This window comes from Pseudoliparis swirei, chromosome 4, assembly GCF_029220125.1.
Source record: "Pseudoliparis swirei isolate HS2019 ecotype Mariana Trench chromosome 4, NWPU_hadal_v1, whole genome shotgun sequence".
Taxonomy (NCBI): Eukaryota; Metazoa; Chordata; class Actinopteri; order Perciformes; family Liparidae; genus Pseudoliparis; species Pseudoliparis swirei.
Window position 1 is genome coordinate 3,510,787 of NC_079391.1, and position 25,069 is coordinate 3,535,855.

The 25,069-nt window shown below is 42.3% G+C and overlaps 3 protein-coding genes across 4 annotated transcripts; 1 reads left to right on the forward strand and 2 right to left on the reverse strand.

The window, feature by feature from the left end:
- Positions 1-467: 467 nt before the first annotated feature.
- On the reverse strand, positions 468-6,230 carry LOC130192202 (UDP-glucuronosyltransferase 2A2-like). 2 transcript variants are annotated; one of them, XM_056411985.1, is made up of 2 exons: positions 6,066-6,230; positions 468-2,747 (listed from the first exon to the last, which is right to left on the reverse strand). In XM_056411985.1, exon 2 carries the CDS (start codon positions 2,718-2,720, stop codon positions 1,107-1,109), a length of 1,614 nt encoding a protein of 537 aa, XP_056267960.1. In that variant the 5' UTR covers positions 2,721-2,747; positions 6,066-6,230; the 3' UTR covers positions 468-1,106. The 2 variants fall into 2 exon arrangements, with proteins under 2 accessions (XP_056267960.1, XP_056267961.1); XM_056411986.1 differs by lacking the exon at positions 6,066-6,230 and adding an exon at positions 3,196-4,212.
- Positions 6,231-6,335: 105 nt separating this feature from the next.
- Positions 6,336-11,570, reverse strand: LOC130192205 (UDP-glucuronosyltransferase 2A2-like). Its single transcript, XM_056411989.1, has 2 exons — positions 11,508-11,570; positions 6,336-9,254 (listed from the first exon to the last, which is right to left on the reverse strand). Exon 2 carries the CDS (start codon positions 9,252-9,254, stop codon positions 7,671-7,673), a length of 1,584 nt encoding a protein of 527 aa, XP_056267964.1. The 5' UTR covers positions 11,508-11,570; the 3' UTR covers positions 6,336-7,670.
- A 2,755-nt stretch (positions 11,571-14,325) lies between these two features.
- Positions 14,326-23,100, forward strand: chrna5 (cholinergic receptor, nicotinic, alpha 5). The gene is made up of 7 exons (XM_056411990.1): positions 14,326-14,413; positions 17,727-17,878; positions 18,357-18,401; positions 19,838-19,947; positions 20,464-20,641; positions 20,707-21,387; positions 22,636-23,100. The coding sequence occupies exons 1-7, from the start codon at positions 14,326-14,328 to the stop codon at positions 22,792-22,794; spliced, it is 1,413 nt and encodes a 470-aa protein (XP_056267965.1). The 3' UTR covers positions 22,795-23,100.
- The last annotated feature ends 1,969 nt before the right edge of the window (positions 23,101-25,069 follow it).

Genomic DNA, 25,069 nt, shown 5'->3' on the forward strand with positions numbered 1-25,069 from the left:
TAAAAGCACTGTCTGCTTTTGGCTTGAAATAATTTAAAACTCAAAGAACTGATTCTTCTTACGGCTTTTAAATATAAAATGAAAAGAATAGAGGTTCCCAAAGATGTCAATGTTTCTTAAATTAACTCGGTTATGTCACTGTCTCTTAACTTTGCTGTTTGTAACATTGTGTTTGTAACATTGTGTTTATGTTTTATCTGTTTGTAACTTTGTGTTTATGTTTTTTGTAACTGTGTTTGTTTTTTGTAACTTTGTGTTTATGTTTTTTTGTTTGTAACTTTGTTTCTTATCTTGCTGCCTGTCTTGTTCAGGTCATCCTCGAAAAAGGAGTTTTAAAATTTCAATGGGATTCAACTGGTTAAATCAAAAGGTAAAAAAACAACATCATTCAAGGTGCAAAAAGTGTTATGGAAAATCTCTTCCGTCATCAGGAAAGCACCGTGAGTTAAGAAAATGGATGAAGCCCCTTTGGAATCAGAGTTGTCTCTTGTTTATTTCTTGCAAGAGAAAAGTTACAACAGTTTCATGCTTCAACATATTTATCACAAGCTTCTTTACACACCGCAACACGTTATCTCCTCACGAGGATTTATCAGTCCGTACGCAGCGTCTGAAACACAAGTTACGACTGTACAGTCAGTAAAGTCTGTACCTTTCGGTCCATAGAAGACGAGAGGAAGCGCCTTGCCAGGAGCCGTAGTAAATTATACAAATCAAGTTTTGGCACAGCTCTACATCACAGGTGTCAAACACAAGGCCCACCACGTCATTTTATACGACCCCTGGCGGCTTGAAAGACGTATGATCACCTTTGTTTCCTTTTATTTTGAAGGAAATAATATTCGAGAAATGTTCTTGTGTACAGAGTAAAAACAGAGTATAGAATAAGTCACTGTCCTAAAGAAGTCACTCGTGGGTTCTCAGGAAAGTAAAGGTTACACGGTCACTTGCCCTCATAAGCAGAAATGATTAGTACTCCATCAGCTTGCTTTTGCATTTCCTGACTTTACTTTACACTTGTTTCCTAAAAAACATAGCGTAACATTTCAGGTAAAACCCTCGATTCCTTTAAATATTCAACTGATCACGGCGAATGTGAAAATTGATCATTCCTTCTTCACCGTTTTATCAGATTTCACTTTACGCTTGCAACACAATCTAAAGCACGACCACGCCAACCCCGTAACAAACGACAACACGGCGAACGCGACGGTTAGGAGGAAGAGCCCCACGTCCACCGAGTGGTAGGAGTACCAGGGCATCCTGTAGGACTCCGTTCTCAGGTGAGCTGCACCTTTGTGCCTCATGACAAACTCCATCCAGAAGAGGGCCGCATCCAGCGGCTTCATGGGCCGATCTCTGTGCAGCACGGAGAGCCTCTGCATGTTCTCCCTGTAGGACGGCTCCTGCAGGACTTCCTGCACGGCCTTCAAAAATGTCTTCCGGTCCAATTCAGACACATCCATGACCTGGGCGACGCCCTTCGCCCTCAGCCTGGAGAGGTTGTCGGCTTGGTCGAACGCGATGGGAATGCCCACGATCGGAACGCCGTGATAGATGGCCTCGTATATCCCGTTGGTTCCTCCGTGACTTACGAATAGCTTCATTTGTGGATGCCCCAGAAGATCGTTCTGGGGCATCCAGTCGACGATCAGCGTGTTGTTGCCCAGAGTGGCCGGTCTGTCACCTTTATACCTCCAGATGACCTTCTGGGGTAACTCGGCAAACGCCGCAGCGATCTCATCAGCGAGGTCCCGGGGAAGCTCTCCAATCAACGTCCCCAGAGACATGACGATGACCCCGTGCTCGCCAGAGCTCTGCACAAACGCCTCCAAGTGGTCAGGGAGAGGCAGTGCCGGTCTACACTGGAACCCTCCGATGTAGACGACATTGGGCATGGTGGGCCGAGGGAACTCGAACACAAAGTCCACTCTCATGAGCCACAGGTCGGCGGCTTGAAACAGGGAGAAGTAGTCCACGTCTGGACCAAAGTAGCGCTCGCACAACGCAGAATAATGCGGCCCGACCACCTGCTTGTACAGATGCATCCTCATGGTGTAAAAAACAACGTTTTGCACCCTCTCGACGAAGGTCATTCGGTCCGTTAATTCCGACGGCGGGAGCGGGACGTAGGAAAGGGGAGAGGGCGCGATGGCGAAGTGGGCTTCGCCGTGAACGGTCCACCGAGCGTTGAACATCAACGGCAGCCCGAGGCGGCGCGCCAGCATGGCCCCTCCTCCGTTGGCGGGGTCCGTCAAAACCGCGTCGTACTCGGCGTCTCGGAGGGACTTCATCAGCTCGCCGTTCTCGAACATGTGCGCGACCACTTCGCAGACCTTCCGGTGCAACTCGAAGAACTTGCCCTTCAGCTCCATGTCCAGAGCGAAGCGGGCCCACGGCGCCGCCGCCTCGCTCCGTTTGATCCGGATGACTTCGGAGACGAAGAGACGGAAGAAGTCCTCGCCGCCGCCGCCGGCGACGTCCACTGTGACGGCGTCGTAGAGCGGAGACGTCTCGCTGATGTACCAGCTGTCTTTGGCTCGGACGACGGTCACGGCGTGCCCCCTCGAGTGCAGCGCCTCGACAAGCACCCGCATGTTCACCCAGTGGCTGCCGTCGTGGGGGAACACCAGAACTTTCCCGGCGTGGGAGGCTGGAATAATGCCGGCCAAAAAAATAGAGACGACCACGACCACGACGGAAGCCAGGGACAAAAACATCCTGGAGATCTTCGCCTACGGCGTCGCCTGAAATACAAAGAACAGAAGGAAAAACTAAAAAGCTGCGTCTGTGGTCTGCCGGGGGAACGTGTGTCGATGTGCAAGAATGCCCCGCAAAGGAGCCGCAGAGATGTTCCCTTTCTACTGCCTCTCTACTCGAGTGGATGGAGCACGTGGAGCCTCTCATGAAATCAGAGTGCCGCTCGGTGCCAAGTGCTCTGCATGCATTTAGTGTCGAAGCCCACATCTCCCTGAGAAGTGCTTTGACACACAGCGGAACCGTCACGAGAGCTTCCATTCAACAACCACATAATCCCCGTGTCACGAAACCCCGTGCACCTACTCATTAAATATCTCCGTTCAATAACGTTAGCCGGTAATAGCTGGAAACTATAATGCGTTCCTCTCGCTATTGAAAAGCTGACAAAGATCGCACTCTTTTCTTTAACTGTCAGATTTACAGAGACAACGTTACCGGCACTGTTGTAGACAGAAGTCTTTCTCCAGAGAGTTAAGATGCAAACTAAACAAAAGCAGCTGCAGGTCGCACTAGTGTGTGGCTGTGAAACACTTCCTGGTTTCCTTTTTCTTTTGTCCCACCCACACAACAGTTACAAAGAAAAGATGTGTGTCCCTCGCTTAGTCATCATGGTGCAACAGTATGCTGCAGGAGAGTTACTGGGTATGCAGTCCGGCCACCGGATGCTTTGAACTCGCCGCGAGGGAGCGAGCGAGAGAGAGAGCGGCCTCGTGCGATACAGGTCGGCGAGTCTTTAAATACAAGATGGAAAAAGGGGGAGAAAAATACTTCAGTCCGTTTTTGCTGCAAGATTTGTACACCTTAAACTATTTAATAAATGAAAAAAAAAATGCAATGTGTAAAATCTTGCAGTATTCTGCAAATAAATAGGGGCGAATGTCCATCGTTGATAAAACTAGAAACAAGACTAATTATTAACCAACAGCAGGGCAAGAATACACACAATTCAACCACACTACAGAAACTTACAGTGTGTATGTCTATATATATATATATACAGGACTGTCTCAGAAAATTAGAATATTGTGATGAAGTTCTTTATTTTCTGTAATGCAATTAAAAAAACAAAAATGTCATGCATTCTGGATTAATTACAAATCAACTGAAATATTGCAAGCCTTTTATTCTGATTTATTGCTGATTATGGCTTACAGCTTAAGAAAACTCAAATATCCTATCTCTAAATATTAGAATATCATGAAAAAGTATACTAGTAGGGTATTAAACAAATCACTTGAATTGTCTAATTAACTCGAAACACCTGCAAGGGTTTCCTGAGCCTTGACAAACACTCAGCTGTTATAAATCTTTTTTTTAACTTGGTCTGAGGAAATATTCAAATTTTATGAGATAGGATTTTAGAGTTTTCTTAAGCTGTAAACCATAATCAGCAATATTAAAATAATAAAAGGCTTGCAATATTTCAGTTGATTTGTAATGAATCCAGAATGCATGACATTTTTGTTTTTTTAATTGCATTACAGAAAATAAAGAACTTTATCACAATATTCTAATTTTCTGAGACAGTCCTGTATATACACATATATATACACACACATATGTGTATATATATACATATCTCAGCGGGGGGGGGGGGGGGAGTCTTCTGATCCATAACTAAAGATCCATCTCCAGGACCCATCCTTCATTTAATTTTTTAACTTAAAAAACAACAACTAAAACTCCATACTTTACACACTGCACCTTTAATTACCTTCGCATTGAAAATGCCGGAAGGTTATGTTTTGATCGCCGTGTATTTATTTATTTATTTGTATGCGTGTTTTTCGCAAAACTCAAAAAGTATTGAACCGAATCGCATGAAATTTGGTGGGATGATTGTTTATTATCCGGGAACCAGTTGACTAGATTTTGGGATCGATCGGGTCAATGGTCAAGGTAAGGTCAAAATGTTCTTGAATCGCATGAAATTTGGTGGGATGATTGGTTATTATCCGGGGACCATTTGATTAGATTTTGGGATCAATCGGGTCAAAGGTCAAGGTCAAGGTCATGGAAAGGTCAAACTCTTTTTTTACCATAGCACGATACATTTTTGTCCAATTGGCATGCAACTAATGCCAAAATGTTCATAATTCAATGCCCAATCTTGTGATATGTGAAGGTATGCGCTCTACCGAGTGCCCATTCTAGTTAACACTGCATTTAAGGTGAGCGCCACATGCAGTGTGCCTATAATTTTAATGACGCACTAACTGATTGAGCAGTTTAACATTTTATACGACATAAAGTGTGATATTTGGGGGGAAAAAAGAAAAAACAACTTTTAATGTGTTGTTGAATGCCAGTAGTTCAATGTGCAACGCATGATACTATTTTACATTATGTCGTAGATAAAACTCCCTCAGCAGAAGTATAAACACATTTATTTCATTCATTTTATGATGCACATAATTTAATCAAATATATCGACCTGCTTTTATTAAATTATTAGATTTATCCATCATAAAATTCACTTTAGTCACTACCTTGTATATATATTTTGTATTCCTCTCTATATTTAATATTGTTATTGCATTTAAATCTTTTATTACTGCTCTAATGTCCCCCCGCTGCTGTGATCCTCCAATGTCCCCACTGTGGGACTAATAAAGGAATATCTAATCTAAGAAACAGGACGTAGATATTTACATTTCAGTCGAGCAGTTTTACTTCCGCATAACAAAACGTATAAAAATCTTAAGGCAAGAAGTAAGCAACACATCTATGAAGGATGAACCGGCATTAAAACCTTCTTGTCTAAACTTGTGCCTCAAGCTGTCGAGGCTGTAAACAAACCCACGAGACCAATGAACCACTTCCTGTTAGATGTGTTTGGTCTCGCCCCTGTAAAACGGTCCTGCTGACATACATAACGTTTAATTACTGTTTCCTTAAGAGACATTCACTCATAGTGGAATGAGGCTCTCTGACTTTAGACGTATTAGAAGTGAAGTAATCTGAAAAGACATTAACGAGCTGTACAACTAATGAAGAGTAATAGAAGTCACTCAGCTGAAAGCTCTTGAAGTTTGAGATTCCACCTCCCGGGAAACATGTTTATTACAAAGAGTCAAGAGTTGCATTTTATTATCCTCACACCGACGGGCCATTTAAGAGTCTCCAATTAACCCGAGCTGCAGGTCTTTGGACTGCGAGAGGAACCCGGAGAACCCGGAGGGAACCCACGCTCAACACGCTATCATAAAGACACGAGTGTAGTCTGATTATCTACCTTTAAAGAAAAGCCACTGCTGTGAGACTTCTATAAATACTTTTATTGTTGTAGGTTCTCTGCAGCTCACCATTGGTTGATCCGGTGTTCTCAAGCGCTTCCCTTCATAACGTCCCACAGATGGTAGAAGACCACAAACTCGAGCATAAACAAAGAGGCCGTGGCTCTGTGCGGCAGGAGCGCGTTGAAACAAACTGAAGGCTCATCACGCCGAGCAGCGACACCTGGAGCTGATTGCAACGACCTCCTTCCTTCACCTCCGACACCTGGTGGTGGGAGGCGTGAAACTCAGAACGGCTCATGAGTCAGGGCACAAATTAAATAATGAATGAGTCAGAAATCATATTTTAGCTTCTAGTTTTTCATTTTGCAACACAGGTCAAAGGTCAAATACAGAAATATCCCGACTGTGACAAATAAAATAAAACTACATTTCCATTGTTCCCTATGATCTTTTCTTGTAGTGTTCATCATGAAAAACATCCATTTAGTTTGTACATATACTTCACTAAAATAGGATAATTAAAAATTTCAAAATAAAATGTGAAGTCAAAAAAATCTATGATATATGTCCCAAAATCTATTACAGATGGAAAAACATATGATTAGTCACATTTCACTTTATATATTTATATATATTTTTTGTTTCCACAAATTAGGTCAAAGACAGAAATATCCCGACTGTGATAAATAAAATTAAATGTCCATTATTCCCTAATAATAGGGAATCTTATCTTTCTTGTAGTGTTCATAATTAGAACAAATCCATTTAGTTCATACACATACTTCCCTTTAATAGGAGCATTTAAAATTTCAAAATAAAATGCTGCGTAAATGTGCAGTCCAAAAAATGTATTACATAAGTCCCAACATCTATTACAGATGGAAAACAAATGATTAGTCACATTTCACTTTATATATATTTTGTGTTACCACAAATTAGGTCAAAGGTCAAATACAGAAATATCCCGATTGTGACCAATACAATTAAAATACATTTCCATTATTCCCGAATAATAGGGAATGTAATCTTTCTTGTAGTGTTCATGATTAAAAACATCCATTTAGTTCATACACATACTTCACTAAAATGGGATTATTTTTCAATTTCAAAATAAAATGCTGCGTAAATGTGCAGTCAAAAAAATCAATTACATAAGTCCCCAAATCTATTACAGATGGAAAAACATATGATTAGTCACATTTCACTTTATATATTTATACATATTTTGTGTTACCACAAATTAGGTCAAAGGTCAAATACAGAAATATCCCGATTGTGACCAATACAATTAAAATACATTTCCATTATTCCCTAATAATAGGGAATGTAATCTTTCTTGTAGTGTTCATGATTAAAAGCATCCATTTAGTTCATACACATGCTTCACTAAAATAGGACTCTTTTTAAATTTCAAAATAAAATGCTGCATAATCCCATAATCTATTACAGATGGAAACATACATCCCCTGAGTGATTATTCACATTTCACTTCATATATATTTTTTGTTTCAACAAATTAGGTCAAATACAGAAATACACATACACATACTTCACTAAAATAGGAGCATTTCAAATTTCAAAATAAAATGCTGCATAAATGTGCAGTCAACAAAATGTCTTATATAAATTCCAAAATCTATCACAGATGGAAAACACACATCCCCTGAGCGCCTAGTCACGTTTCACTTTATATCTACACACTGCGGTGGACAAACACCTGATGAAAAGGAACACAGTCAGAAGCACGAGCAGCCCGGCTGCAGCCAGGAACAGAGCCACGTCCACCGAGTGGTAGGAGTACCAGGGCATCCTGTAGGCCTCCGTTCTCAGGTGAGCTGCACCTTTGTGCCTCATGACAAACTCTATCCAGAAGAGGGCCGCATCCAGCGGCTTCATGGGCCGATCTCTGTGCAGCACGGAGAGCCTCTGCATGTTCTCCCTGTAGGACGGCTCCTGGAGGACTTCCTGCACGGCCTTCAGGAAGTTGTCGTCTTTGTCCACGGTTTTCATGGTTAAGAGCTTCGCCGCTCCTTTCTCCTGCAGACGCAGCAGGTTGTCGTACTGGTCGAAAAACACCGGCAGACCCACGACTGGGACTCCGTGATAAATGGCTTCCTGGACTCCGTTGGTTCCTCCGTGAGCCACAAACAGTTTCATCTTGGGATGTCCCAGAAGATCATTCTGTGGCATCCAGTCGACTATCAGCGTGTTGTTGCCCAGAGTGGCCGGTCTGCCCCCTTTATGCCTCCAGATGACCTTCTGAGGCAGTTTAGCAAAAGCTGCAGCGATCTCATTGGTTATTTCAGCAGGAATCTCGTTCACGAACGTCCCCAGAGACATGACGATGACCCCGTGCTCTCCAGAGCTCTGCATGAACTCCTCCAAGTGGTCAGGGAGAGGTAGTGCCGGTCTACACTGGAACCCTCCGATGTAGACCACGTTGGGCATGGTGGGCCGAGGGAACTCGAACACAAAGTCCACTCTCATGAGCCAGATGTCTGCATTCTGCACCAACTGGTTATAGTCGTATTCTGGCCCGAGATATTTGTCACATATCTTCTGGTACGTGAGCTTAACCACCAGGTGGTGTTGCGTTTGAGTTATTATATAAAAAATGGTGTTTGTAACTCTCTGAAAAAATGTCATTTTATCCGTGTATCCAGTTCCCGTTACAGGGATGTACGATACAGGCGAAGGCGCAACAGCAAAATGGCCATCTCCAGCGATCACCCAGCGGACATTAAAAACCAAAGGAAGGTTTAAATATTTGGCCAGAATGACCCCGTGACCCCAGCAGGGGTCCGTGAGCACCATGTCAAACTCGCCGTCTTTTAAGGTTCTCATCAGCTCTTCGTCGTCCAGCATCGCCGTTGCAAATTCACCGATGGTTGCGTGAACGTCGAGAAACGTGCTGAACAATCCGATGGTCATGTGGAGGAAATTCACGAAAGGAAGGTTCCCCCGTTCGCTGTCGATGATGCTGGAGATCATTTTTGTAATCACCTCGGGATCGAAGCTCCTCTCCGACTGAAATCTGTAGGTGTGGTAATAGGAGGGGCTGTCCTTGATGTACCAGCTTTTGCTGGAACAAACGATGGTGATGTTGTGTCCTCTGGAGTGCAGAGCTTGAAGTAGAACGTCCATGTTTATCCAGTGGCTGCCTTCTATGGGGAGGACCAGGATGTTGCCACCTCGACAGGCTGTGGGGAAGAGGACGAGCAGCAGGACAACGCTGCAACAACAGATCGACTTCATCTGGAAATACAACAAAAATGGACATTCAATTGATCTTGGTGGAGCAAAAATAAAGTCTCAATAATGTTTTTATTTTTATTTTTTACAGGGGCAATGCAAACCAATCAACAGTACAACTGTAAGTGAGCCAGAGTTAGACAGAAAATAAAAAATTTCCAATAACATAACGCAACTAAGATTCATCGATAGACAGACAGTGCATAATAAGAGGTCCTAAAACAGAACCCTGGGGTACTCCCACACGAGATCTCAGAGTCGATGATGAAACATTGAGTTCCTCCTTCAGGGCAAAAGAACCCTCTGGAAAAGTAAAAATGTGAGTTTATGTATCAGGACGTTGTGATTAACTGTGAGGTCAACGCTGGTAGAACCCCCCCCCCCCCCCCCCCCCACCCATGGTTCCTGTTCCTGAGGTTTGTATGGTTCCTGTTCTTGAGGTCTGTATGGTTCCTGTTCTTGTGGTCTATATGGTTCCTGTTCTTGTGTTCTGTATGGTTCCTGTTCTCGTGGTCTGTATGGTTCCTGTTCCTGTGGTCTATATGGTTCCTGTTCTTGAGGTCTGTATGGTTCCTGTTCCTGAGGTCTATATGGTTCCTGTTCTTGTGGTCTATATGGTTCCTATTCTTGTGGTCTGTATGGTTTCTGTTCTTGTGGTCTATATGGTTCCTGTTCCTGAGGTCTATATGGTTCCTGTTCCTGAGGTCTGTATGGTTCCTGTTCTTGTGGTCTATATGGTTCCTGTTCTTGTAGTCTGTATAGTTCCTGTTCCTGTGGTCTATATGGTTCCTGTTCCTGTGGTCTATATGGTTCCTGTTCCTGAGGTCTGTATGGTTCCTGTTCTTGTGGTCTATATGGTTCCTGTTCTTGTGGTCTGTATGGTTCCTGTTCTTGTGGTCTGTATAGTTCCTGTTCTTGTGGTCTGTATGGTTCCTGTTCCTGTGGTCTATATGGTTCCTGTTCCTGAGGTCTATATGGTTCCTGTTCCTGAGGTCTATATGGTTCCTGTTCCTGTGGTCTATTTGGTTCCTGTTCTTGTGGTCTATATGGTTCCTGTACCTGAGGTCTATATGGTTCCTGTTCTTGTGGTCTATATGGTTCCTGTTCTTGTAGTCTGTATAGTTCCTGTTCCTGTGGTCTATATGGTTCCTGTAGTCTATATGGTTCCTGTTCCTGTGGTCTATATGGTTCCTGTTCCTGTGGTCTATATGGTTCCTGTTCTTGAGGTCTATATGGTTCCTGTTCCTGTGGTCTATATGGTTCCTGTTCCTGTGGTCTATATGGTTCCTGTGGTCTATATGGTTCCTGTTCCTGAGGTCTATATGGTTCCTGTGGTCTACATGGTTCCTGTGGTCTATATGGTTCCTGTTCCTGAGGTCTATATGGTTCCTGTGGTCTACATGGTTCCTGTTCCTGTGGTCTATATGGTTCCTGTTCCTGTGGTCTACATGGTTCCTGTTCCTGTGGTCTATATGGTTCCTGTTCCTGAGGTCTATATGGTTCCTGTGGTCTACATGGTTCCTGTTCCTGTGGTCTGTATGGTTCCTGTTCCTGAGGTCTATATGGTTCCTGTTCCTGTGGTCTATATGGTTCCTGTTCTTGAGGTCTATATGGTTCCTGTTCCTGAGGTCTGTATGGTTCCTGTTCCTGTGGTCTATATGGTTCCTGTTCCTGTGGTCTACATGGTTCCTGTTCCTGTGGTCTATATGGTTCCTGTGGTCTATATGGTTCCTGTTCCTGTGGTCTATATGGTTCCTGTTCCTGTAGTCTATATGGTTCCTGTGGTCTACATGGTTCCTGTTCCTGTGGTCTGTATGGTTCCTGTTCCTGTGGTCTATATGGTTCCTCCACACAGGACCAGTCAGGAGGGAACTTGCTAGAAGGAGTGAGTGAAATGTAATAACCGTGAACGGTCTGCTTGTAAACGCCACGATAAGAAAGTTACTTATTAATAAGATCGGCACACCAGGAACTACATATTGAAATATCTATTAATGATCATGTCGCTTTAATAAATTAAAAACATATAACCATGGCCCTTTGGCTATACACTATTATATTCATTCATCATCAGTTAAAACATGTGTCTTGAATTTTACACATTTTCATAAATTACCCTTTTAAAAAGCTACTTTTTTATTCATTTATCTCTCTCTCTCTCTCTCTCTCTCATAACTAAAGTTACTCAGTACAATAAGAGCTATGCACTTATTCCTCCCTTCATCCGGTCTTGCACCGGAGATGCTCCACTCTTACCGTCTCTTTCCGGATCTCTCTTATTTTGGTTGTATTGACCTCGATCTGAGGAGGAAACCAGGCACTGAAGCAGGAAACATGCGCGCGCATATCCGTCAGAGCGGATGGGCGGGTCCTTCGTGTTTTTCTGAGTGTCCATTGGTCCGTTGAGAAGGACACATGTATCCACCAATCGGCGCCCGGTAAGAGGCAGAGAGGCTCTGGGGCCTCTTTAGAGGAACTTCTGATTCTGTCTCAGTTTGAATTGTTGGTGCTACAGACAAATGTTTCCCCAACTGCATTTAAGTGAAAACTAAATGTGATGTGAGACAAAGCCAGGACTTCAGGATTTACCTCTATAAAGGATTTTCCTTATCTTTGAAAATAATAATTAAGATAGGACAACTCTCTCTTTCCGGGCTGTATTTCTGGGCTGTATTATCGCTAATGTATTAATAAAAACCTGAAAACAGAGGATTTTGCTAAACAGAAGATGGTGAACTTGTCTGCTTATTCTTTTATTTTGTGACTTGAGCAAATTAAACAACAGGCTACGCATGAAATGCCAATGAAGTAGATGCTGAAATAATAATATGATAATATGAGTCTGCTCTGGCTTTGTAATGCAGCCTTTTGTACTGATTGTGATTTGAGAGCACACTTGTCAGCGTGTCATTAACAACTCAAGACAGAACATGCCGTAAACGCCCCGTGACAAGGAGTCGAGTGACATAGAGTCTCATTACCTTCGCATTGAAAATGCGGAAGGTTATGTTTTGATCGCCGTGTATTTTTTTATTTGTATGTGTGCATGTTTGCGTGTTATTCGCATAGGTCAAAAAGTATTAAACCGAATCGCATGAAATTTGGTGGTTATTGTCCGGGGATCAATTGCTTAGATTTTGGGATCGATCGGGTCAAAGCTCAAGGTCAAGGTCATGAAAAGGTCAAAATCTTCTTGAATCGCATGGAATTTGGTGGGATGATTGGTTATTATCCGGGGACCATTTGATTCGATGGGATCGATCGGGTCAAAGGTCAAGGTCATGAAAAGGCCAACATCTTCTTTTTACCATAGCACGGTCAATTTCTATCCAATTGGCATGCAACTAATGCCAACATGTTCATAATTCAATGCCCAATCTTGTGATAGGCGAAGGTGTTTTGGTTATTTTTTGGTGAACTGTCCCTTTAAGGATGAAAGAAATGCAAAGGTTCTTTATTTGAACGTGTTTTTCAAGCTAAAAATAAAAAGTAGGAAATAAGATGATGGTGAAAATTGATTATACAACAAGCTGGATACCCCCTCCCCTCCCATCCCCCATCCCATACAGCAAAACAACTATAGGCAACTCAAGAATTTAGATTAATAAATAGCACTGAAGATGAGAGGAAAAGTATCTATATTTGTTATATTGGGCTGAATTGTCCCTTTAAAGATGAATAATTAAATAAAAAATAGAAACTGAATCAAACAAATGCAAAGGTTCTTTATTCGAACGTGTTTTACAAACTAAAACTAAAAAGTAAGAAATAAGATCATAATAAAAACTAAATATGATGGTGTAAATTAATTACACAACACGCTGGATATCTGCAAAACTATAGCAACTCAACAATTTAGATTAATAAATAGCAATAGAACTGTCCCTTTAAATATGAAAAAACAAACAAATGCAAAGGTTCTTTAATAAAATATGTTTTACAAGCTAAAACTAAAAAGTTCGAAATTAGATCATAATAAAAACTAAATATAATGGTGCAAATGTAAAGCTGTATATTTGCAAAACTAGAGACAACTCAACAATTTAGATTAATAAATAGCACTTAAGATGAGAGGAAAAATGTATATATATTTTTTATTTTGGGGTGAACTGTCCCTTTAAGGACCAACAAAATAGAAACTGAATCAAACAAATGCGAAGGTTCTTCATTCAAACATGTTTTACACAAAGTAAGAAATAATAATAAATCGTAATAAAAACTAAATACGATGGTGCAAATGTATTATACAACAAGCTGGATATGCCGCCTCCCCCATCCCATACAGCAGCTCTTGGTCCTCCAATATGCTGTTGCCATGGAAGCACATATAGTGGTACCCAGAGATGCTGTATTCTCTGAGAGGAGCTGAGCGAAGTACACCATGTAGCATCACATCACGAGCAGAATACCAGCATCAGAAGCTGCACACGCTCTTCCCTGATGCTGCTGTGGAGCGGCAGGGAGGCAGCTGCATGGAGGGGGGCGGGCTCTCTGGAGGAGGAGGAGGAGGAGGAGGAGGAGGATGCGTTGCCTGTCCTCAATTGGAAGCAGCAGGGGGGTGAAGCAGCATCCGTATGAGGCGAGAAAGAAAAAGAACCTGCATGGAATGGAGGAGCGCTAGAGCGGCACCGTCGTCAAGACTCACACCGCCTCCGCCGCCGCCTCCGCCTCCGCCGCCGCCGCCCATCCGGATCTGAGTGTGAATGGAAGACACTCAAAGCAGGTACGTCTCCCAGCATCCCGGCATGTTCTCGACTGTGTGTCACATGTAACGATTACCTGTAAGAGGGGTCCGGGTCGAGATGCGATGCGTGTTGTTCTTGACTGTGGAGGGAACCAGGATTCACTGACATCAGTACCTGTGGTTTGACCAGATGGGACCATCGGTGCCTCTGGATTCGAACCCTTAAACCAAAGGCACGATTAAAGCCGTTATATATATTACCGGCTTTACAAAAGCCGACGTGTTTTCATTCATAACCCGTCTGCGTTCTCCATATTTCCGGTCCAGCTGGGCGCTGCCCGAGGGACCGGCCGCGTGGATCCAGTGCCGCCGCCGCCGCCGCTGCCCGCCATGATGCCGAGAGCCGGAGGGGCAGCCGCCGCGCTCGCACTGCTGCTGCTGCCGCTGCTGTGCTGCTGCCACCTGTGCCACTCGCTGCGTGAGTTTTCTGGGGGAAAAAACGCCTCGTCGAAATCACGCACGGTGGAATGCGATCGCCTCGGTGTGACAGATGGCTCGAGTCAGAGACGAGTCGGTGATGAGTGGAGCGAGTCAGATGCTCAAGGAAGAGGGAAACACACACACAACAACACCACTTCGCTAACAACATCACATTTTACTGTTGTTCTTGTTGTTTGATTTCATTTTTTTTTGCTGGTGATCAATAATCTTTGCTGCATTGAAGAAGCAGACCATTTCTCATATTCTTTAAAGACAGCAACGCAATCAATTCAGATGGGAATCGATTCGACTCCTCGTGCATTTTTTTCGATCTCAGCCTCGAGCTAATATTGTGAGGAAGTTTGGACAGTCGGCCAAAGGTCATGTGGATGGATGGGGAGCGTTCCCGTGGTTACGACTTTGAGAGCGTTCGCATCGCAGGACTGTAGGGACGGGTGTGTCGTGGTGAGTTGTTCACGTGAGAGTAAAACACGTTGTCGGCTAGAGTTCTGGGCACTTCTGGGAAAATCTCATTCTCATGAGGCCTGCGTGCCGTCACACGGTCATCAGAAAAGAAACGAGCGACAGAATGCAATTTGTTTTTGGCTTAAAGGGGCAACAGATAGCTGACCCCCCCCCCCCCTTTCTGGATCGTGGTCCATTCCTACTACGAACTATTCATACACTCTATCATATTCATTTAATCTGTTTATGTAACTCTGTGATGTTTCCTTCTGGTCACATGACGTCTATTGTTCTGCCCATCCTGGAGAGAGGAATCCTCCTCCGTTGCTCCCCTGAAAGTTAAAAAAATATATATTTCTTGGGAGTTTCTCCTGCTCCGATGTGAGGTCAAAGGTCAGGGATGTCGTATGTGTACGGATTGTAAAAAGCCCGCTAAGGCAAATGTGTATTATTTTGATATCGGGCTGTATAAAATAAACTGAATTGAATTGAAAATGAATGAACGACCCGGGGTCATGTGATGAGCCGGGTTGTTAAACTCTGTAATGACAGCGTGGTGGCAGCTGGGGAACAGCTGGTGAGGAAGGGCGAGGAAGAGGTTAATACAATATGCACAACACAGAGATCAACCGTATACGTATACGAGCTGGAGGAGAGCGAAGAGACGGGAACCGCTGTTGCCATGACAGCGTGTATATATGTGTGTGTGTTAATTTATCAACTGTGGAGTGTGCTATATAAATGTATACAGTATAGGTTTATGCATATGCTCGTATCTGTATGGCCAAATCTATTGGTTTCTCTTTTCGTCTTTATTGTTATTGATGTTTTGCATATTTCTCCGGTCTATTTGGATCTCACTGTACGCCTCACCGTCTGTACGACAGCACACATCATATTATTCATGTTTCATTTATATTGATCTATCAGACAGCATTGATTTGGGTCTCCTTGAACATGAGTAATCATTAGATAATTATTGTACTCGGCGTGAGGTGCAGACGAGATACATCCTTCACCTCGTACACACAGAAACATGGAGGAGCCATCTGGAACCGAAAATGGTTCTTCAGAGTGGTGCCATAGAAGAACCATGTATGGTTCCACAGAGAACCTTTAAAACCAGGGTTCTTTAAAGAACCATTTCCTAAAAGAGTTCTTCAAAGGTGTCTCAAAGAACCTTCACAAAATGGTTCTTTGAGGCACCATTTCTGGTTCCACAAAGAACCTTTCAAACCAGGGTTCTGAATTCCTTAAGGAGTTTTTCAAGGAACCTATAAAGGTGTCTCAAAGAACCTTAAAAGTGGTTCTTTAAGGCACCATTTCTGGTTCCTCAAAGAACCTTTTTAAAGCAGGGTTCTTTAAAGAACTATTTATTTAAAGAGTTCTTCAAAGAACCTATAAAGGTATCTCAAAGTACCTTAGAAAAATGTTTCTTCAAGGAACCATTTCTGGTTCCACAAAAACCTTTCAAACTAGGGTTCTTTAAAGAACCATTTCCTTAAAGAGTTCTTCAAAGAACCTATAAAGGTGTCTCAAGGAACCTTTGGAAAATGGTTCTTCTAGGCACCATTTCTGGTTCCACAAATAACCTTTCAAACCAGGGTTCTTTAAAGAACCATTTCCTTAAATTTTCATTCAAAGAACTTATAATGGTGCCTTAAGCGAAAGAATGGTTCTTCAGTCAGTGATGGTTCTTCATAGAACCACATATCCATTTAAGAACCATTATTTTTCTGCGTGTAGCACTTACATTATATGTGTGTGTTCATTCATTTCTGATCCTTTCCTTCCATCATAGACACTAAAACAGAGGAATAGCATCTTAGTGGAGGCTGGTGATAGTGGAGGGTCAACAGATGATGAAGCTGCTGATCACAGTCATTGATTGAGAGCATTGTCTTCATTGATCCACACACACACACACACTGAGGGGTGACACCACCGTACATTTGTGGTCAGCCTTCTGGTAGATTTTCAGCCACATTCTGCGTCCATAAATTCAGTTTATAACCATGACGGTGAAGGATTTAAAAAGCAGGGTGAATATAAATGGTCTGTAATTCAAAATGCGATCGATATTTTCTACACAGCCGAGGAGCAAAACATTGCACCGGATTGGCCGTGATGAATAGCGTGTTATATGAAACATGTGTTGTATGCTTTTATGAACGCATGGATGAAAAAATACTAGTTTTTTTTCTTTTAAGGGGAGCACAGGAAGCTCAAGTCAAGTCATTACATACACTTGATGCACCTTGACTTGATAGTGCAGACATTATTTACAATCACTGATGCATATGATATCTGTTTCTAGCTGTAGTGAAGGAAGTGCAGTAAACAGGAAGTGGGCTATACAGCTCTCATTCAGACTGTCATGCTATAAGGACTCTTGACATGTTTGTGTATTCTGAGCGTGTTCGGCTCTTGAAACCAAAGCTATGGAGGTCACATCCAGAAACTATAGAGGACATAAGCAATCTAGTGAGGTCAGAGAGGTGAATGCAGTGCTGTATGAGAGCAGTGCTCGAATCAGAGCTGGAAATTGATATCTATATAAATACATATATTATATATATATAGAGAGAGAATTATAAATATATATATATATAATATATATAAATTATATAATTTATATATATATTATATATAATATATATAAATTATATTATAAATATATTATATATATATATATTATATATATATAAAATTATATATATATATATAGCTTATTAACTGGATAAATCAAAGCTGCTGTTGATTTTGCATTAAAATGTATAAAAAACTCTTGAAGGAAGCAAGTATAAATCTATAATTCTTTATTTCTATTCATTTCATATTTTTAGGGGTTCCACAACTCTCCTCCTTTGCAAAAGCAGAGGACAAGCTGTTCAAATACCTATTTGGAAACTACCAGAAATGGGTCCGCCCAGTGGAATACCTGAACCAGACGATCCGCGTGAAGTTTGGACTCGCCATCTCCCAGTTAGTTGATGTGGTGAGGAAAACTTGTTATTCATGTGTGTGTGTGTCACTGAGGGGTTAACCACAGCCCATGAATGTTTATCGAATCAAGAGATATTGTCACGACTGTTGTATCCAGAGAGAGAGAGAGAGAGAGAGAGAGAGAGAGAGAGAGGACCCAAATGCCGACAATGATCCACAGAAACTTTAATCTTCTTAATTCAGTACGAAATTACAGATCAATAAGGCCTGATCTGAATAGTACAATCCAACAGTGGTGAATGAGACCCACAGGGTTTAAATACACAGGTGCAGGTGATTGGACACAGGTGGAAACAATCAGGGACATGGCAGACAATCTCGGGGACAGGAAGTGCAGAAGACACGAGAGACTGGGACTTCAAAATAAAACCGGACACAAGACACAAAAACTCAGATATAATTATATATAAATTGTTTCAACTTGGCAACTTTTTAAAATAGAAATTCTAACTTTTGTCTTTTCACCGCAGGATGAGAAAAACCAGCGAATGACGACCAACGTGTGGATGAAACAGGCGAGTAGAGCTCCACGTCTACCCTAAGTCCCTAAACATTACACCGTCATCAGTAAACCTGCAGGTAAAGGTGTCAGGTCATGACTGTCAGCTTTTACTTTACTCTAGAACACACTCTGGCATTTCGTGGCATTTAGAGACGAACCGTCGCCCTTTTTTAATCTGGCCTGGTGGCATTTCAATGACAGTCCTCCTTTAGATGAGTCCTTTATTCGGCCCTTTGCCCACGCACCTGCCTCCACAGGCGTTCCATGTCTCCTGCTGCTCCTGTCAGCCTCATTCAGGGTCTCGGATGTCATGTGTGTCATGCATCTTTTGAGTTATCCCCACAGACCGGGCTTCGCCGTTGGGGTCAGTTGCTCCCTTTCACATTGATGGATTGCATCGTGCAAAAAGGGGGGATGGAGATGAAGGGCAAAGGGACCCAGTACGGATATCTAGCTATCAGAAATATCATTTGCATGAAGCGTGTCATTGTATGTCCTTTGTTTGGCTATTATCATACATATTACCCCTTCAGATTATTGTGCTTTCACAATGTACTTACCATGTAGCATATCAAACCAAATCAAATTGATTTGATAGTTAGCCTAACAGTAACTTGTGCTATCTTTACTTACCGTGTACCCTTCCCTTGAGCTGGGCAAAATGTTGTATGCAACGCATAACTAATAATAAGTTTAACAAAAACACTCTTATTTGCTTTCTCGCAGAAAAGTCTGTCAATTAAACATGAAGCTAGCGCCAGTAGCTGGTTAGCTTAGCTTGGCACAAAGAGTGGAAACGGCGAGCCTTGCTCTTTCCATAAGGAACAACATTTCCCTCCCACCATCTCTAAAGCCAAGAGGCAACTAAAAATGCTAAGATAATAATAAAGTTTAAAACATACTTGAAGGCCTTGCTGCTTTGAGTGACAGCTGGGTGCCGTCCCAGGTAGCTAGATGCTAGCTGTCTGCTCTGCTGTTAGATTACGTCCATGTGTTGTAATTCAGTCTACGTCTAAAGCTAATTAATTAAGACAATGTAAACCGTCATTTTGACACATATTTCCACTATAACTTCAGAGTTGCTGATGGGCAGGTTTGCTGTTGCCCCCCCTGCTAAGTTAAGATAGCCGGCTGCTGGCATATTTTCCCCAAAATGTCAAACCTTTATTAAAGGCCTTTTGGTGCGTTTCTTTTAAAAAAGTAACCACATTTCTAAACGTCTCACAAGCCAAGGGGCAACTTCAAAATGATAAGATAATCATAAAGTTTTAGTTTAATACATATTTGAGGGGCCATTTGGGTGCCGTCCCAGGTCGCTAGACACTAGCTGTCTCCTCGGCTGATTGTTATAAAAACACAACGGATAAGCGTATTTTCCAAAAAATGTCAAACCTTTTATTAAAGCCCCTTTGATGAGTTTTTTTCCTACATTTTCCATTCTTAACGTAGGAGTGGCTTGACCGGAAACTCAGATGGAACCCTGATGACTATCAGGGCATCACGACTATCCGAATCCCTTCTGACAGGATCTGGCGCCCTGACATCGTACTGTATGATAAGTATGTGTCATTATGGAAGGACATTTCCGATTATACTCTTCAAAATGTACACGATATTCTTCCTGAAATCTCTCGATCATTCAAATTCTTTTAAAAAGGACCAAAAAGAACGTCCTTAACCCTTGTGTTGCCTTAGGGTCAATTTGACCCGAATCAATATTACACCCTCCCCCCGCTTTAGGATTAATTTGACCCCATTCAATGTTTAATGTTGGTGTTCTTTCGGTAGTCAACAAACAAACATAAAGTGCCTCACACTTAAACTTGGAAAACAATATTAATTCTAATAATTTTCTGGAGGTTTTAATTGCTGGTGTCAAATTGAACCCAAAGGGTATAATATGTTAGTAAATATAAAGGTAACAGGAGGGTGAAACATTGAATCGGGTCAAAATGACCCAAAGGCGGGGGGAGGGTTAAATATTTAATCGGGTCAAAATGACCCTAAGGCAACAGGAGGGTTAAAAGAAACTTGCAGCTATGCATGAAGTAGATGTTCCAACAATTTGTCAACAGTTCAGATGGGCGTTTCGAGGGTATTGCCACCAAGGCGGTTGTTAAGTACGATGGAACCATATCGTGGACACCGCCAGCCAACTACAAGTCAGCCTGCACCATCGATGTCACCTTCTTTCCTTTTGACCTCCAAAACTGTTCAATGAAGTTTGGCTCCTGGACATACGACGGCTCGCAGGTGAGTCTCCGCTCCACCAGAGTGCATTGGAGTCATGACATGAGATTTAACTCTGTGTTTAACAGGTGGACATCATTTTGGAGGACTTCCACGTGGACAAGCAGGACTATTTTGACAACGGGGAATGGGAGATAGTGATGGCCACAGGTAGCCGTGGCCTGAGGACGGACAGCAGCTCCACCTATCCCACCATCACCTACTTCTTCATCATCCGCAGGTTGCCTCTTTTCTACACCCTCTTCCTCATCATCCCCTGCATCGGCCTGTCCTTCCTCACCATACTTGTGTTCTACCTGCCTTCCAATTGCGGCGAGAAGATCGCTCTGTGCACCTCGGTCCTGGTGTCCCTCACAGTTTTCCTCCTGGTCATCGAGGAGATCATCCCTTCCTCCTCGCAGTCCATCCCTCTCATCGGGGAGTACCTGGTCTTCACCATGATATTCGTCACGCTTTCCATCATCATCACCGTCTTTGCCATCAACATCCACCATCGCTCCTCTTCTACGCACCACGACATGGCACCCTGGGTGAGGAGGATCTTCCTGCACCGACTGCCCAAGCTGCTGTGCATGCGCAGCCACGCCGACCGCTACGCCGGGGACGGAGTCGCCCGAATTGGTCGAGCAGCGGGACGGGGCACGACGAAGCTCTCATCTCTGCTCTACACCAAACACAACCTAGAATCAGCTTTGGATTCTATCCGCTACATAACCATGCACGTGGTTAAAGCCAATGAGCTCAGAGCGGTGAGTAGGTGTTTGTCACTCCAAAGGTAATAATAGAAATAGTCAATAGTTGTACTCCACAAAGAAAAATGAAGGTTCCATCTGGTACTGAAAATGGTTCTTCAGAGTGATGCCCTAGAACAGGGGCCTCAAACTCATGTTCACCGTGGGCCACATCAGCGTCATGGCCGCCCTCTTAAAGGGCCGGAAACACTTTATAAACTCCTTGAACATATTATTAAATACCTCTTTTTGCATTTGATTATTCTTTATTTGAGTCTCGAAATATTGTACATAAGGAAATGTGTCTAATATTACAACATAAACCCATATAATCTTAAACTTCAAAATAAAAGCACGGGCTATTTTTCTTTAATTTCTTTAAGAAAAGGCGATCGCGTGTCTTTAAAGCCGTCAGGGGCCACATAAAGCGATGCGGAGGGCCGGATTCGGCCCGCGGGCCTCGTGTTTGACACCTGTGCCCTAGAAGAACCATTTTTGGTTCCACAAAGAACCTTTCAAACCAGGGTTCTTTAAAAAACCATTTCCTTAAATAATTATTCAAAGAACCTTACAAAAATAGTTCTTTAAGGCACTATTTCTGGTTCCACAAAGAACCTTAAAACCAAGGCTCTTTAAAGAACCATTTCCTTAAATAGTTCTTTAATGAACCTATAACGGTGTCTCAAAGAACCTTAAAAAATGGTTCTTTAAGGCTCTATATCTGGTTCCACAAAGAACCTTTAAAACCAGGGTTCTTTAACGAACCATTACCTTAAAGAGTTCTTCAGAGAACCTATAAAGGTGACTCATAGCACCTTAAAAAATTGTTCTTTAAGGCACCATTTCTGGTTCCACAAAGAACCTTTCAAACCAGGGTCCTTTAATGAACCATTTCCTTTAATAGTTCTTCAAAGAACCTTACAAAAATGGTTCTTTAAGGCACTATTTCTGGTTCCACAAAGAACCTTTCAAACCAGGGTTCTTTAAAGAACCATTTCCTTAAAGAGTTCTTTAAAGAACCTAAAATGGTGCCTCAAACTTAAGAATGTTTCTTCAGTAGGTGAAGGTTGGAACCACAAAGCCTTTTAAAGAACCATTTAAGAACCATTATTTTTCTGTGTGTAACAATCATTTTTGGCCCCATGCTTTTCACTAATTTATGACAAAGTCTGTAATAAATCTTGCAAGATTGAATAATATTACTCACCACATAGATGAATAGACTTGTAACTATGACGTATTATGCTTTCTTTTGTTTTGTCCCAGGTGGTTCAAGACTGGAAATATGTTGCCCAAATCCTGGATCGGATGTTTCTTTGGGCCTTCCTCCTGGTGTCCATCCTGGGCTCGGCTCTCCTCTTCATCCCCGTTATTTACAAATGGGCCAGCATCATCGTCCCTAACCACGCTGGAAGTACCCTCTAGGAACCGCAGTTCAACTAACCGCAGAGCACATTAACGGCTCCTCGTGGGTCTTATTTGAGTGTTGAAAGACTGAGATACTGTGATTACCACTCAAGATAGAGTCTTGCTCTGCTTCTCCGCTGCATTCGTGCCAGAGATCAAGTTGCAGATTTTGGCCTCGTTTGCTGAGTTTAATCTCAAAGAGAGATTATTCAGTTGTTGTATCTGTTTGTTTCAGATGGATTTAAAATTCTGTATTTCTGAGTTTAAAGATGAATGAAAAGATGAATTGATATATTATGATACAAAAATATATATATTCCATGTCCCATTTGTGGTGTCCCTATCTCCAATATACAGAACATTTCAATGCATTCATTTCACTATACTTGCTGGTGTCATGATGGAAGGGAGATTTATCTTTGAGGTTGGTAGGTAGGATATTTTTGAATAATTTAAGACTCAATATATCGATTGAGTGGAATTCAATTAATTTTAATACTTTTATTTATTGCCCGAGGTGAATTTGATGGCAGCTCGCTAACAAGATTGACGGATACACAATAGCTAGGAGAATAGCTCTATTCTCATTTAAAATACCACATACACACTTAGAAAGATGACCACTTTATCTCATTGGCATAATTCACGAAATTCAACTTTGATTTTTCTGTAAATCTAGTTTCACATACAGGGAACAAGGTTGTTATCGTTTTGTTTGTAATAAAGAGCAAGAGGAGAGAACCACACATTCCTTACATCCCTGAATGAATTGTCCTGTGTACATCAAGAAGACCACGAATACATGAACACAGACTCTTTAGGGACACTCGTGGTTTCGTCGTGTCTTGGTTCGTTCTGCTCGACTACGCGTCGGAGGGAGAGTTTGACTTTCTTGCCCAGACTTGAGTTTCTCTGGCAGCCCTTCCTTTCTGCTCGAGGACAAATCCCACATTCTTTATGGGAGACAGCAATTACTCTTCACAGTGTTAGGAAATGAATGGCTGCCCTTCTCCCAGGAGAGAGAGAGGTCCGTTAATTTTTTGTGTGCAGAATTGACGGTTCCAGTTTCAGTCAGCAGGTCCCAAGACCTTGAAGAGATTTGTCAATTCATTCTATTATTGGTTTTCCTATCTTTAGATGCTAGAATGGCAATTAAGTTCTCACTCTCTTAAACTTTAAATCTTGAAATAATGTGTTGTGTTTGTGTGTGTGATTTTGTGTGGTGATGTAAACTCAGCTGTCATAACAAGCAGCAGGAGAGTACCTTGTTAACCTCTTGGTATACTGCATGCTCAAAACATCAGAGCATTGTTTATTAAAGCTGCCCACATAGCATTTATCACTTTATTTTGCAGGCCTAGGAAAAGGACCCTCTCAAAAATTTTCCAAACAGCTCTTTGAACAAGTAAGATGTATTATAAAGAATTTAACATAAAGACAGGACATTTGTGCAATAGGATTAGGCATGTTTTTGTAAATGAGAGTAGAGTTATTAAAAAACATTTTAATTATTTAAGGTAGCAAAGATGCCTCGTAAAAGACCTTTGCCAGGCCAGAATGCAGGGTACAACATGGGTACAACGCCACATTAATTCAAATGTCCTGATATTTGAGCCACCAACGTGTGTGGCTGCGTGCGCGGCAACATTTTGGTCACCCCCGACAAAATCTCACTCCAAGGATTTTTGAAAAGTTGGCAGCTCTGTACATTTGTATAATGTGTCTTATAACGAGTCCAAACCTGTCTTGTTATTTGATTGATGTTTTAATGCAGATACTTCACATGATGTACTTATGGAGATTTGGAATAATAAAGGGCCTACGGTTCACCACACAACACTCCCTCCAAGCACCAGGAAGTCTGTTCCCCAGCAGCTGACGAGCTCAGCCATTGGTTGAGCCTGCACTGCCTCCGCGTGGCCGTGTCTTCACATTACAACTGCAAGAAAAAAAAGGTTAATAGAGAGCTTCAATAAAAGTACAAAAGCAAGCACATAAAGAACGTTAGGCCTTGTTTTGGTCTTTTTATTGCATCTCGGGAGGAGAAACTCCAGAAAACGCAGAGTACTTATATGGCGTGTATATGATGATGTAAATGTTTGTGAAGTTGTCATGAGGTAAACATACACAATGTGTACAATAAGGCCACAAGAAAAGCAAAGCCACACAATTAAGAATTGAACCAGCCAAGAACACAGAGATGTCAAACAGCTCAGTTCACATACAAACATTAAGGAAAGACATAATCAGGGGGGTCTGGTGGTCTGGGGCTGGTTGATGGGGCTATGGGGGA